Source organism: Portunus trituberculatus, chromosome 31 (assembly GCF_017591435.1).
Source record: "Portunus trituberculatus isolate SZX2019 chromosome 31, ASM1759143v1, whole genome shotgun sequence".
Classification (NCBI taxonomy): Eukaryota; Metazoa; Arthropoda; class Malacostraca; order Decapoda; family Portunidae; genus Portunus; species Portunus trituberculatus.
The window spans coordinates 9,683,846-9,699,690 of record NC_059285.1 but is presented as its reverse complement, the minus strand read 5'-3'; the positions used below and the strand labels follow the sequence as shown (position 1 = coordinate 9,699,690).

Here is a 15,845-nt window from a genome sequence, read left to right as displayed (position 1 = left end):
AGGGATTTTTTCCTCAAAGTTTTTAATTCTCCTATGTTTTGTATGGGCCAGGTTACCAGCAGGAGTGTTCAATGTGATCACTGGTGGCAGTGCTGTGGAGACCATGCTGGCATCTCACTCTGAGGTGGACAAAGTGTCCTTTGCAGGGTCAACAGAAGTTGGGCAAGACTTGCGGAGACTCACTGCTGGTAGTGGCAAAAAACTTTCCTTAGGTCAGTCCATTAGCTTGTTGAGGACAGGAGGGTTAGAATAGAGGGAAAGAAAGGAAGCAAAGACAACAATGAACTGGATTAGGAGTGCAGAGGATGAAAAAAAAAGAAAGAAAAAGAAAACAAATATACTCCAATCATCTTAAAGTAATTCTCCTCTGTATATTTTTCAGTTTTGTAAATCTTTTGATTTTCTATTTTTTTCATGAACCTGAATCATGTTTTTTATTAGTGTACTTTCTCATATCCTTTTGAGGACTGAATACTAAGAGGTGAGATGGATATGACTATGCATGCAAGTGTCTTGCTTTACCTATCATTGTTTACAAAAGCATATCAGTTTGGTATATAGACAGATTAGCATACTACTGTTTATGCCTTTGTGTGTTTTATTTTATAATTTTTTACCAAGCAGTGGTCAGTTTTAAATCTTCAGATTTTTTTTCTCAGTTCTTATTGACTATCTTCATTGCTTTTCAGAGCTTGGAGGAAAGAGTCCTGTGATTGTGTTTGAATCTGCTGACCTTGACTCAGCTGTGGAAGGTGTAGTAGATGCCATTTGGTTCAATCAGGGGCAGGTGAGGCTTGAAAGATGTTACATTATCTGTTAAATATGCAGCTATAACTGAAAACTTAATTTTTTTTTTTTATACCATGTGGCTTGTCAGTGTTCCACTAGTTTGTCAGAATGTGTGCTAGAATGTCAATGTCATGACTTTATTAATCCTTTCAGTGCTATGATGCATTTTTATATTAATTCTGCTTACTATTTAGTGATTTTATACAGCTTCAGAAACTTGTGTGGAAATTAGAATAATAAAGATTCTAGCCATAAATCTTCTAACCTTCACAAACCCATCCAAATGTAAATGAATCATTTAATCATACCCAAAACTTATGGTTAAAATGCATCATAGTACTGAAGGGGTTAAGCTATATTAACCTAATCCAAGAAATATCCCTTTATGTTGAATGAAACAAATGGAAGGCTGGTATATGGCAGTGAGGAGAAACAGGATGGAGTACTATTTTATTTCTCATGATGTAACTCCTGTTCATATCTTTATACAGAAAAAAATGTCTTTTGTAGGAAATAAGTACAAAATCTAATGGCAAAAGTAAAGAATATAAATGGACTGAAAGAGATAGCATGCATGAAGGTTAATCACAGTAGCTGTCCTGCAGGTGTGCACGGCTGGGTCCCGTCTGCTGGTTCAGGAGCCGGTGTTTGACACATTCATTGGGAAGCTAAAGCAGCGCATGAGGACGCTTCGTGTGGGACCTTCCCTTGACAAGGTGATGGACATGGGAGGTCTGGTAGATCCAAGTCACGTGAAGGACATTGACAAGTGTGTGGATGAAGCACGGCAAGAAGGGGCAGAGGTGAGAGCTGTGTGTGTTTTGTTCTTGAAATGGCTGCTGTGTTTGGCTGGTATGAATTTAGTGTCACAATTATTCTTTTTTATTTAAATTTTTTGTTTGCAAAAATATAACATATCTACTCTACCAATTGATTTTCTTGTTTCAAGAAAAATTTGAGTTTCTCCTTTGAATGAGAAGTGTTGAGAAGATTACCTGTAAACATGATTCTGTTATGGTGCAATTGCTTCTGTATGAAAACCAAAGAAATGGGATTGTATGAAGAAGGCTGGCAATTTGATGTCTCTAATGCCAATGCCATACACAGGTGTTTCAGATTGAGGCTCCACCTGGCAGCTACTACCCCCTGACCCTCATTACTGGGGTAGGAACTGCTTCCCGGTGTGTAATGGATGCCATCTTTGGCCCGGTTCTGGTGGCCTTGCCCTTCAGGTGGGTGGTAGGAAATTATTCACTCTTTCCAGTGCTCTTTATCTCTGCCAGCTTTGCCATTTCTGGTAGTGCTATTGCTACTTTGTCTAATGTAACCTTTGTTATTTCTATTAATCATAATTTTATTATTTTTATTCTACTAACCTATCTTTGTTCCATTATGAGAATGTTAGCCTGTTGTATAAAGTATCAGTAATATTCCTAGTTTATTGTTGTAGAAAACAGTGATTGCCTTATTTCATGAACACTACTTTTGCTGCCATGTTTTGCATTTTTAAAAGCAGTGGTTCTTAGATTGAGTATTGCATGACTTTAATGAGTGTATTTAATTTTGTGAAGCATATAAATATTTGCAGTACACAAGATAAAAAAAAGATTTATTGTTCACCTGAAGGAAGAGAGTCACTACTTTGAAGCTTGGTCCAATGTGGCTTATACACTTCTTGTGAATAAGAATTACTGCAGTATTTAGTTTTCATTTCTTCAGTTTTTGCTTTTTCCTTATTAATCCTTCCTACATCTCAGGACAGCCAAAGAGGCCATTTCTCTTGCCAACAACACCATATATGGCCTGGGTGCATCTGTCTTTACTGAGCAAATTACTCTTGGCATTGAAGTGGCAAAAATGGTCAAAGTATGTGACATGTTGAATATTGTTCCTTGATCTAAAGTTTTATTGCAAGCTAAAGTAGGAGTATGTAATGCTGCTTCATCTGCTCATCAAAACCAATACATGAAAAATAAATAGATAAGGTTGTATTTTATGAATGTTTCAAATGAATGATTTTATTATGTCTGTAGGATATGTTTCCTAACCAAAACCATCACTTTTAGGCTGGTGCTGTGTGGATTAACTGCCACAACATATTTGACGCAGCTGCTGGGTTTGGCGGCTGCAAGCAGAGTGGCTATGGCAGGGATGGCGGCAAGGAAGGTAGGTCTGGTCTTCACTGTAACATGTCTTTTAGATGTACAGGTAGTACTTTAATGTATATTTTCATTAGTATATTCTTAAATGAATAAACCGGTGGTGGTGACCTGTTTCTCATTGCTTTTTGGCCTGACTTTCCCTTGTTCTGTCAGCATATCACTACACCACCAGATGTATGGATAAAGCTCCTTGAGGCAACAAAAAAATATTGGTTGTTATGGAATAACTGTGATTGGTGATAAGTGGTTGGTGGTCAAGTACTTATTACCTTAAAAAAATAAAAGCAAGCAGGTAATTAGGTTTTAGTGGGGGTGGAAAGTACCCAAAAAATAGCAAAATGTAATTACAGTTAAAAAAAAAAAATGGGGAGGAGGGTGAAAGCAGCTTGAAATTAGTCTAGTTTAAGGTAAAACTTGCATGTAGAGCAGGGGTGTCAAACTCATTTACCCCAAGAGGTCAGATTTCACCTTCACATTCAATGTGCGGGCCAGATAATCACGTATGACCATAATAATAATAATAACAATAATAATAATAGGTAATTATATAATAATAATAATAATAATAATAATAATAGGTAATTATATAATGATAATAATAATAATAGGTAATTATAATAATAATAATAATAATAATAATATATAATAATAATAACAATAATAATAATAGGTAATTTAATAATAATAATAATAATAATAATAATAATAATAGGTAATTATATAATAATAATAGCAATAATAATAATAATAATAATAATAATAATAATAATAATAATAATAATAACAATAACAAAAATAATAATATATTCTACCTTCACTCGCGTTTGCCCACACGTAACCAAAAGATAAACCAGTAAAGAAAAGGAAGCATCATTTACCTTAATTCCTGGTCGTGCTGCTCCCAGAAACTTGGCACCTCTTGGTCTGTACAAGTTTGTCTGTGTTTGGCGCCAGAGATTGAGCAATGGCTACTTTCAGTGTTGAGTTGAGGTGTTCATTAGTGAGCTGAGACCTGAGTCCAGACTTGTTCAAGTTCATCAGTGAGAAGAGTTGTTCACAGACTTAGGTACTGCCAAACATTGACATAATCTTTGAGGCCAAACATTTGATTTGAGGATATCTTGGCCAAACATATTGATAGAATGTACCAATATCAACACTTGAGAACTTTTCCTTCAACGCAGAATCGCACTGAAGATCAATTAGTTCTAATTGAATATCCTCTGGTGTCTCATCAGGATTTGCAGCGAAAGGATTTAGAAAGATCGAGAAACCACTCTCAAGGTTCCTTAAGTCTGCAAATCTTTCTCCAAATTCATTCAGTAACTAAGAAATCATGTTGCAGTACTTTCCTCTGCTGATAATTCCACGAAACTCAGGTGTGCTTTGCAATGATTTCAGTGTAGGAAAGTGTGCAGCATTATTCGCTGCTAGTTGACGTTCAAAAAGTTTGAGCTTCACCTCAAAAGCACGAATGGACTCATGCATGTCTGTCACCAATTTAATGCGACCTTGCAGTCTTGTATTGAGCAAATCAAGTGTTCTGTCATATCTACCATGAAGGCTAAATCTTGAAGCCAATCATAGTCGTTCAGTTCCTGGACATTTCTTCCTTTGTTATGCATGAAACTTTGTATTTCACTTCTTAATTCATAAAAGCGCTTCAGCACAATTCCCCGGCTTAACCAACGAACATCAGTGTGATAAGGCAGACCATGAGAGTGAGTTTCCTCCAATAGGCAGTTGAACTGTCTGTGGTTCAGACCTCGCGCTCGTATAAAGTTTACTGCCTTGACAACAACATCCATAACGTGATTCATCTTTAATATTTTACTGCAAAGCACTTCCCTGTGAATTATGCAATGAACACTGAATTTGATGGTCTGAATTCAGAGTGAGTAGTTTTTCCTTTAACTTTGCTGTCACGCCAGCCTTTCTACCAACCATTTGAGATGCTCCATCTGTTGTCAGACTCACAGTTTTCTTCCAGTCAACACCTATCCTATCAAGTGCACCAGTCAAACTCATAATATCATCCCCCGTTGTTGTTCTTTCATTGGTACTAATTCCACGAATTCTTCAGTTACCTGCATATTTTCATCAACACCACGTATGAACACTGTTAGTTGTGCAATGTCAGTAATGTCTGTACTTTCATCGATTGCTACAGAAAATGCTACAAATTTAGCAACTTTTTCTTTGAGCTGACTATTAAGATTTTCTGACAGTTCATTTATTCTTTCTGCAACTGTATTTCTTGAAAGGTTTATGTTTGCAAATGATCTACGTTTTTCAGGGCAAATATCTTCTGCGGCCATCATCATGCATAGAATTCTTTATAAAGTCCCCTTCTGAAAATTGTTTTGATGACAGCTATTTCCCGTGCAATTCTATAACTTGCCCGTACTGCAGTGTAACTGGCTTCATGAACAAGCTGATACACTGACTGCTACCTTTTGAGAGACTGTTCTAGCGTCTTTACTTTTTCTTCACAAAGTTTTCCACTATACACATCATACTTTGAAGCATGAGTGCTTGTGTAATGTTGCCGAATGTTATATTCTTTTGACACCGCTATAATTTGGTTGCAAATCAAACAAGTTGGTTTTCCATTCACTTCAGCAAAAAAGTAAGATATTTTCCACTTTTCCTGCATCACACGATGTTCTTCAGTAACTGTTCGCTTCTTGGAAATCATGATGAGATGATATTAGTCCGGTGGTGGGAGAGGGAACCACTGGAAGAGGGACAAAATTTGCTTATATTTTTCTAGACCAGTTTTTTCTGTAGATTACGAATCTGGAAGGTGATCAGTCAGGTTCGGGGCGTTTCTGAAATATTAAGGGTCAAAGGTCAACATACGTAAAAATTAGCCAATTTCATAAAATAGGGAAAATCACCATTGAACATACTTTTCTAATCCAGTGTTTTGTGTAGATTATGAATCTGATGGATGATTAATTAGTTTCCAAGATGTTTCTAAGATATTTAAGGTCAAAGGTCAACATATGCAACAATTGGCTAAATATACAATTTTATTACATAAACAACTTTGAAACAAACTTGAATGTGTTTATGATTCTCTTACACGTATATATAAACTACTTGCATGTAATAAATACAGGTATAATCATTTCGACGTATGACATAAATTCAAAGATCAGTGGTCAAAGAATGGCAATTGGTACGCATAATATTACAGTCAAGTGAAGGAAGTGCACAGTGGCTATTACATTTGACCTGATGAATTAGTGCATATATTAATCAAGTTATGGTGCGTAAGGGTCATGTTTCATCTGATAATCTTACATGGAACTAAAATAAGAAGAAATAAAAGTTTCACTGATAATGGATTAAACTTTCATTTTCTGTTTCGAAAGCACTTCTTTCACCAACTTTTGCAACATATTTACAAATTTGTCTATCCCATTCAAACTAGTCATGCTTTTGTGGGAAACACAGACAAATATATCCGTTAAATATAGGGAAAAAAGAAGATACATAGTCATTTCCTGAAAAGGCATGGGTGCCAATCAATGCTTGTTTTTTAATATGTGAGGTGAGAGCGACTTAGATCAAGGACTTGCCGACTCTTCCCACTCCCATTATCAATGATAACTTTTAGGTTTTCACACTCATTGACCTTCCCCCTTGCATAGTACACAATACGATCTGAAAGGAGAGCTCTCTCTTCTCGAAGAACTTGTTCAGTCAGCTCCAGCATTCTATCTTTGTTCTCTCCATTGCACATAAACTGTGCAAATGGAACTGGAATTCTTATGTCAGGTGTGTGCAGAATGTACTTATCTGATTGTCCTCTTTTGAGTTTGTTCACTTTGTTTTATGGAATCTGCGCTGTATGAGTCACAAGCACCTTGTATTGTATGGGTATGTCAGCCATTACTCTCCTGGCTAATAACCGGAATGTGTCTGGTACGTTCAACAATGAGTGTAAATATGCTACAAGGTCAATAATGTACACTGCATTCTCGGGGATTTTATTGGCAGTATTTGTCGAATCTAGTGACATGAGAACAACTTCCATCATTTGACATTTAGGTGTTGATTGGCGAGTGCCATCTGGTGTTGCTAGAGACAGAGGCACAGATGCTAAAGGGTAATTTAATGCTTTATCCAAATTGACTAGCATGTTCTCTTCACTCGACTTGGCTGCCAGTACACCAAGATACAAAAGTATGTAACTCTAATTTACCATAATTTAAACGAACAATACTCATGTACCACTGATATTTGAGTTTTTGTCAGTCAAAGACATGATTTTATTATAGGTTACACACTGGAATGCATAGGAGTCTTAAAACTATCGTATCTTTGGTTTCACTGTAAATCATGAATGAAATCTTATTTTCATCAAATGTATATATTATACATTTGACCAAATGTTACATATGTTGACCTTTGACCTTTAATATCTTAGAAACTAATTAATCACCCATCAGATTCATAATCTACACAAAAAACTAGATTAGAAAAGTATGTTCAATGACGATTTTCCCTATTTTATGAAACTGGCTAATTTTTACGTATGTTGACCTTTGACCCTTAATATCTCAGAAACGCCCCCGAACCTGGCTGATCACCTTCCAGATTCTTAATCTACACAAAAAACTTGTCTAGAAAAATATAAGCAAATTTTGTCCCTCTTCCGGTGGTGATTCCCCTCTCCCACTACCGGACTATATGCAGTAAGAGTCACACCAAAATCTGACGCTGTGATGCTCTCAAAGGACAAAGCAGGACTGAAGTCAAAGGCCGATTCTCAGTGAGACAGAGGAATGATGAGTTATTGTTACGTCTAATACATGTATATTACGGAGCGGGGCCAGTACGACTATGTGTATTCTCGTCACCTATAGTCACTGGCTTTGGAACGCAGTCGACGAGACGAAATGGTCACATGATTTACGTAAAAATATATGAAAATAAATCATTCACTACAAAACACGATAGAAAACTTGAAGCAGATGGTAAAGTTCCTGCTGGTGACATTGTGTTTGCAATCACTTACTTTAATTAAGAAAAGTACCTTTAACAATAACACACACACACACACACACACACACACACACACACACACACACACACACACACACACACACACACACACACACACACACACACACACACAAGGCCCGGTAGCTCAGTGGTTAGAGCACTGGCTTCACAAGCCAGAGGACCGGGGTTCGATTCCCTGGCCGGGTGGAGATATTTGGGTGTGTCTCCTTTCACGTGTAGCCCCTGTTCACCTAGCAGTGAGTAGGTACGGGATGTAAATCGAGGAGTTGTGACCTTGTTCCGGTGTGTGGTGTGTGCCTGGTCTCAGACCTATCCGAAGATCGGAAATAATGAGCTCTGAGCTCGTTCCGTGAGTAACGTCTGGCTGTCTCGTCAGAGACTGCAGCAGATCAAACAGTGAATTACAGACACACACACACACACACACACACACACACACACACACACACACACACACACACACACACACACACACACACACACACACACACACACACACACACACACACACACACACACACACACACACACACACACACACACACACACACACACACACACACACACACACACACACACACACACACACACACACAGAGAGAGAGAGAGAGAGAGAGTGTTGGCGAGTGGCAGCGAGCCGGACACACACACACACACACACACACACACACACACACACACACACACACACACACACACACACACACACACACACACACACCAGTAAGCGGCGAGGCAAATGGGCAAGTCTCTTAATGTGTAGTCCGTGTTCACCTAGCAGTAAATAGATACGGGATGTAACTTGAGGGGTTGTGGCCTCGCTTTCCCGGTGTGTGGAGTGTGTTGATGTGGTCTCAGTCCTACCCGAAGATCGGTCTATGAGCTCTGAGCTTGCTTCGTAATGGGGAAGACTGGCTGGGTGACCAGCAGGCGACCAAGGTGAATTAAACACACACACACGGCCGTGAACTCGAAGGATGAATCAGACTTCACAGGATTTCAAGGAATAATGGAGAAGAGCGTTTATGTGAAGAAAATTCTGGAGTTGGAAGGTAAAATTGAAAAACTGTTTGAAAAGTATGGGGGCCTGGAAACGAGTTATGACAATGTAATGAAAGAGTGCGCCGATATGAAGAAGGAAAATGCAAGTACTGAAAGAGGAAGTTAAGTTAATTAAAGTGAATTGCGACAAATGTGGAGAATCTCTAGGAAAAGTGATGGAGAAGCAGGCTGAATGGAAAAAAAGTCAGGAAGTGGAAAGAAAGGAGGTAAATTACAAAGTTGCAAGTCTGGAAAAGGAAATCAAAGAGTCTGGGAGAAAACTTTGGGCCTTGCTGAAATTATAGATCAACAGATCATAGAAGAGAAGATTGCTGAGAAAGTGGTGAAGGTTATTAAGTCAAATGAGACATTGGTGAGGGAAACTGTAGACAAAAAGAGATGTGTGGTGATATTTGGTGTGGAGGAGGATAAGACACCGAGTAAAATGGAGAGAGAAAAACATAAAAAGGTGATAAATAATATCATTAATGTGGTGCAGGAGGAGGGAAAAGACCTAGTACAAGAAATAGAGGACTTCCATAGAATTGGAAAGTTCACAGGAGAAGGTATGAGGCCAATAAGAATCAAACTTAAGTCACAAAAGGATGTAGATGAATTGGTTGAGAAGAGATCTCGGTGAAAAGGAAAGAGAAATGTTAAATGAGTTGAGAAAGGAGGCTTTGAAAAAAAATGAAGAGAGGACAGAAGAGGAGAAGAAAGAGTTTTTCTGGAGAATCTTGGATATGAGACTGAGGAAGTGGTTCATAACCCAGAAAAGTACAGCAAGAAAGGACTAAAGAAACTTACGTATGAGCGGAATGTAATGTATTCCAACATAAATGGAGTGATATCGGGATTTTAGAACTCAACGATTACTTGAGGACAAGAACCCAGATATTGTGGGTCTTACTGAAACAAAACTGAGAGAGGAGAAGACCTGATGATGGTTGGAGAAGGAAATATAATGTTTGGAAAAGAAATAGAGTAGGTAAGATGGGAGGAGGAGTGATGTTGCTGGTTAAAAAGATATAAAGGTGGATCAAGTGAAAGAAGGTATGGGAAAGGCAGAAGTGCTAAAGATCAGAGCAGAAACTAATGAAGGAAAAAGAGGCACTACATAGTGGTGTACGTACCACCTAAGACAAATGCATGGTCAGTACAGGAATATGAAGAAATGATAAGTGATACAGGAACATGTCTGGAAGAAATGTTGGGTGGCTGTGAACGAACTATAATGATGGGAGATTTTAATTGTAAAGAGGTGTGTTGGGAGGACTGGTCAATGGAAGGATCAGAGACAACATGGGGAAATACACTATTGACACTGGCAATGGAAAATGTGTTAACTCAGTGGGTCAAAGAAGATACTAGGTTTGGAGGAGAGGGAGCATCGTCAAGACTGGACTTGGTCTTTAGTACAGAGCCAATGGTCATTGAGGAGATGAGGGTGGAGTGCCCTTTAGCAAAGAGTGATCATGCAGTTTTGGAGTTCAAGGTGATAGATGAAGAGAAATCTAGAAGAAATGAAGAATATAAAGTGGGAAGATGGAATTATGCCAAGACAGATTTTGGAAACCTAAAGAAATTCTTTCAAGAGACAAATTGGATGAAATTCAAGAGTGCTAAGGAGCAAATGAAAAGTGGAAGGAATTTATAAAAATATACAAAGAAGGTGAGAAAAATTTGTACCAATAAGACAACATAGAAGTTGGAAAGCAGGACTGGTTTAACGATAGATGTGAAAAGGCTAGAACAAGAAAAGAGGATGCATGGAAGAGGTGGAGAAGGAAAAGACGGATTAAGCAGTGGGAAAGTTACAAAAGAGCAAGAAATGAATATGTGTTGATTAGAAGAGAAGAAAGAAAGAAACAAGAAAAGGATATAATTGATAAATGTAAAGACCAACCAAGGCTTTTTACAGACATGTGAACAACAACATCAAAAATAGAAAGTATTGAAAGTTTAGAAGTAAATGGAGTATGCAGTGAAGATCCCAGGAAATGGCAGAGGCTATGAATGGATGCTTTCGGAAGGTATTCACAAAGGAGACTGCTTTTGACAAACCACTGGTAATGGAACAGAAAGGGATTATGAAGGAGTTTCAAGTAACTGTGGAGGAGATCAAGAATATGATGGGGAGTTTAGAAGTGAGAAAAGCTGTGGGACCTGATGGGGTATCAGGATGGATTTTAAGAGAATGCAGGGAGCAACTGGCAGAAAAAGTTTGTGAAGTAATTGATGCCTCATTAAGGGAAGGTGTAGTGCCCCAAGACTGGAAAAGAGCTAACATTGTCCCAATCTATAAATCAGGTAACAAAGAGACCCATTGAACTATAGACCAGTGTCACTTACAAGTGTGGTAGCTAAGATGTGTGAGAGGGTGGTGAAGAATAGATGGACAGACTTCTTGGAGAAAAATGACATACTTTGTGAGTGTCAATTTGGTTTTAGAAAAAGGCGTTCATGCACGACAAACCTGATATGTTACTATTCGAGGGTGATAGATGTAATACAGGAAAGAGATGGTTGGGCTGATGGAATATATCTGGATTTAAAAAAGGCCTTTGATAAGGTACCACACCGGAGACTGATCTGGAAACTTGAAATGGTAGGAGGAGTGCATGGCAGTTTACTAAAATGGATGGAAGACTTTTGGTAGGAAGAGAAATGAGAACAATAATTAAGGACAGACCATCAGAATGGGGCTTGGTGGAGAGTGGAGTTCCACAGGGATCAGTGTTGGCACCAGTAATGTTCGCGGTCTACATAAATGACATGGTGGATGGGGTGTCCAGTTATGTGAGCCTATTTGCAGGCGATGCAAAATTGTTAAGAAAAGTGAGATGTGACAAAGATTGCGAACTACTCCAGGAAGACTTGGACAGAATATGGAAATGGAGCTGTACATGGCAAATGGAGTTCAACACGACAAAATGCAAGAAAATAGAGTTTGGCAAGAGTGAAAGAAGAATCAGGAGTATGTACAAGATAGGAAATGAAGACATAAAACCAGTCATGAAGAAAAAGACCTTGGGGTGACAATTACCAATGACCTATCGCCAGAGAGACATATAAACAAAATAATTGGAGAAGTATTGAACTTATTGAGGAACATAAGAGTGGCGTTCGTATATTTAGATGAAGAAATGATGAAGAAAATAATTACTGCAATGATAAGACCGAGGCTTGAATATGCAACAATACAGTGGGCTCGAACTTAAAGAAACACATAAGGAAACTAGAGAAAGTACAGAGGGCTGCAACAAAAATGGTGCCTGACTTAAGAGATTTGACTTATGAAGACAGACTGAAAAGAATGCAACTTCCGACCCTGGAAAACAGAGAAAGGGAGACCTGATAGCAATATACAGAGTGATGATTGGCATGGAAAAAATGGATAGGGAAGATCTGTGTATGTGGAATGAAAGAATGTCGAGAGGGCATGGGAAAAAACTAAAAATGGCCACTTATAGGAGAGATGTGAAAAAATATAGCTTCCCTCATAGAAGGGTGGAAGCATGGAATAGTTTAGACGTGGAAGTGGTCAACGCAAGGAATATTCATGATTTTAAGAAAAAGCTGGACATTAATAGATATGGAGACGGGACAACACGAGCATAGCTCTTTTCCCGTATGTTACAATTAGGTAAATACAATTAGGTAAATACACACACACACACACACACGGCCCGGTAGCTCAGTGGTTAGAGCGCTGGCTTCACAAGCCAGATGACCGGGGTTCGATTCCCCGGCCGGGTGGAGATATTTGGGTGTGTCTCCTTTCACGTGTAGCCCCTGTTCACCTAGCAGTGAGTAGGTACGGGATGTAAATCGAGGAGTTGTGACCTTGTTGTCCCGGTGTGTGGTGTGTGCCTGGTCTCAGACCTATCCCAAGATCGGAAATAATGAGCTCTGAGCTCGTTCCGTAGGGTAACGTCTGGCTGTCTCGTCAGAGACTGCAGCAGATCAAACAGTGAATTACACAGGTGGGGAGTTACTATACCACAGAGGAACATCACCGTCCAAAAAATATAATAGTATCTTTATATCTTTATATAATGACTTTAAAATGGCTTAATTATTCCTGTAAAAAGACCAACTGTAAGACTGAAATATGAGACGTGCCACTTGCCGCACATAGTAGTGTGGTGGGCCGCGTGTTTGACACCCCTGATGTAGTAGGTCTGTGTATGTGCACTGCACTGGGTCAGGCAGTATCTATTCTAATTGCCTCAATATGCAAGTTTTAAAGTGAAAAAAGAGGGATGAAAGCAGCTGAATATTAAACTTAATCTAATTTTCAGCAAGTAGAATAGATATTGCGTGAACCAGTGCCATAGACATACAAAGGCCCTCTATGTGCAAGCTTTACCTTAAAATTAAAATAAATTTAAAGTGAAACTTGCACATAGAGGCCCTGGTTATGTGCAATTTGAATAGATATGTGCCTGATCCAGTGCTGTGCACATACATTGGCCCTTTATATGCAAGTTTCACCTTAAACTTTTCTAATTTTCAGCTGCTTTCACCCCCCCCTTTTCTTTAATATCCAGCTGCTTTCACCCCCCTTTTTTTTTTTAGGTTAGTAAGTACTTAACACCAACTGCTTTTTAAATGTACTTCAGTATATAATAATGGCATAAGCACTTAATGTTTGAGTTACTTTTATTTTTATTAAAGAAATACAATGTACTCCAACTACTTTTACATGCATTGGCACTGGAATGAAACACATGAACATATGCACACACACACACAGGTCAAGGCCATGGAGTTAATAATAATTATTGCATTTCTCCTAAGTTACACTCCTCAAATTTAGTGCATCACCTTCAGAAGAAAGCAGTGGTGAAACTTGAGAAGATACTGTAGAATAACTTGCTTAAGTAACTTGCTTGTGATTTCAAGATTTTCATCCAAGAAAGGATGCATAAGCACTGAACATCCTCAAGTAGATCCTTCCTTTGTTAAGTGATACAGGCACGGAGGGGAATAGTGTAACTGTGTTGTGTACAGAGACTGGCTGGTGATTGACTGAAGCATTGAGGATACTTGATGGTGCCTGCTCACAGTGTTGGTTTACATGCATGTTCACATTGGTGCCACTACTACATTTATCTTACATATATATCAATTGTTTAATTATTTCAGGATTGTTTGAGTATGTGAAGCCTGTCTGGCAAGATTCCCACAAGTTTACACCACCAAAAATAGACTTTGCCAAGTTTGGAGCAGCGTACAGTGCTGGCCGACCTTCCATCACACCAGCCACTCCTCAGGTGACTCATTGCCTCTCAAGATCCTACTGTACCAGACATGGCAGGAATTAATAGTATAGGAACACTGGCCGTGAATGACCTACAATAGCCTTTATCATATTTAAATGAACTTGTTACCTACTGTAAAATGAAAAGATTCCTTGGATTAAAATATACTTAAACTTTTCATGAAGGAAATTGTAATCTAATAAAAAAGATTTCTTAGAGTAAGATGAAATTATTTTAGTATTTAGAATTTGAATGAAGAAAATGTAATATAACATTGTTTATAGATAAGGTTATTTTACAATGGTACAATAACTTGTGAACAAGACTCAAAACCAAAAACAATCAGACAATTTGTATGTAGTATGTCAGCACTTTCCTAACGATACTAAGGAGTTGAATGGATGTGACAACAGACCTTAAAACTATCATGACTACATTTTGTGTTCATCTGATACTCCCCATGGCTTGCAGATTGTAAGTGCTGAGGAAACATTGCCCCGAGTTGACCAAACCTACAAGTTGTACTATGGAGGTGCTCAGAAACGTCCAGATGGGAACTACAACCGTGTGATCCTGAATACTGAGAAAAAAGCCTTTGCATTAGTTGGAGAGAGTAACAGGTGAGGTTTAGCTAGAGAGTGAGTGAACTTGCAGTCATCCTGACACATGATTAGAGCTAACTTCTGCATGCCAAAGGATATTAACCCAGTTATGGACTTAAGGGAGTTCAACAGGTACATCAATGTATTCACAGCAGATTTTGATGCATGTTCAGATAAACTGAAGGTCTGGCAAAGACAGGGAGTGATATTAAAGTTGTAATAACAAAGAAAGGGTGTTCTGTGGAGGAGGTGATGTAAGACCTCTGGACTTTGTTGGCTTGGCAACTGTTCGCTCAGATCTGCTATACTGATACAGTGCAAGGATATTTTACTTCTGGTTTGTTCGCTCAGATCTGCTATACTGATACAGTGCAAGGATATTTTACTTCTGGTTTGATTTTAGATGGCCAGGCTTGAGAACATCTTAATTCTTGATATCTCCTCTGAGTTTGATGGCTGCATTAGCTATAATATCTTAGGTACTGGCACTTTTTCAAGGTCTACAGCTCATTTTTGATAAGTGCACCACTCATGAACAGGCTATCTTGAAAAACGATGTTTTATTTTGCATCAGAAAATATGTACAAGGCTCCAGCAAACTCACTTTTCATGTGTGTTTTGTGGTGGATTGTTTGACTATAGCAAAACCAAAATGTACTGACCCATGAGGTGAGACCGATAATTCTTACGACACTGCCATATATCACTCATTACTGTAAGGAAAACAGAATAACAGTTCTTCATTAAATGAAGAACTGTTACTCTGTTCTCTTTGAAGTAATGAGTGATATATGGCAGTGTCATAAGGATTATCAGTCACCTTATGGGTCAGTATATTTTTGTTTTGGTATAGGAGAATTTCTTTAGACTTCATTGAAGAAATCAGTTTAGGAGGTCAATCATTTGCATATATCTCAGGGTTGCCTAAAAGCTCTGTTGTGAATCTG

General features: G+C 38.4%; 1 protein-coding gene and 1 long non-coding RNA gene across 2 annotated transcripts in view; one reads left to right on the top strand and one right to left on the bottom strand.

The window, feature by feature from the left end:
* Nucleotides 1-15,845, top strand: part of LOC123511224 (aldehyde dehydrogenase family 16 member A1-like) — a 50,875-nt gene that overhangs the window by 22,543 nt on the left and 12,487 nt on the right. The window contains exons 5-12 of the mRNA XM_045266921.1: nucleotides 52-212; nucleotides 690-787; nucleotides 1,395-1,592; nucleotides 1,897-2,021; nucleotides 2,547-2,655; nucleotides 2,856-2,955; nucleotides 14,181-14,308; nucleotides 14,768-14,916. Of these exons, the coding sequence (XP_045122856.1) occupies nucleotides 52-212; nucleotides 690-787; nucleotides 1,395-1,592; nucleotides 1,897-2,021; nucleotides 2,547-2,655; nucleotides 2,856-2,955; nucleotides 14,181-14,308; nucleotides 14,768-14,916 (1,068 nt within the window). The remainder of the gene's footprint in view (nucleotides 1-51; nucleotides 213-689; nucleotides 788-1,394; nucleotides 1,593-1,896; nucleotides 2,022-2,546; nucleotides 2,656-2,855; nucleotides 2,956-14,180; nucleotides 14,309-14,767; nucleotides 14,917-15,845) is intronic.
* Nucleotides 4,304-15,845, bottom strand: part of LOC123511225 — a 20,033-nt gene continuing 8,491 nt past the window's right edge. The window contains exon 2 of the long non-coding RNA XR_006676713.1: nucleotides 4,304-5,782. This is a non-coding gene — a long non-coding RNA (uncharacterized LOC123511225). The remainder of the gene's footprint in view (nucleotides 5,783-15,845) is intronic.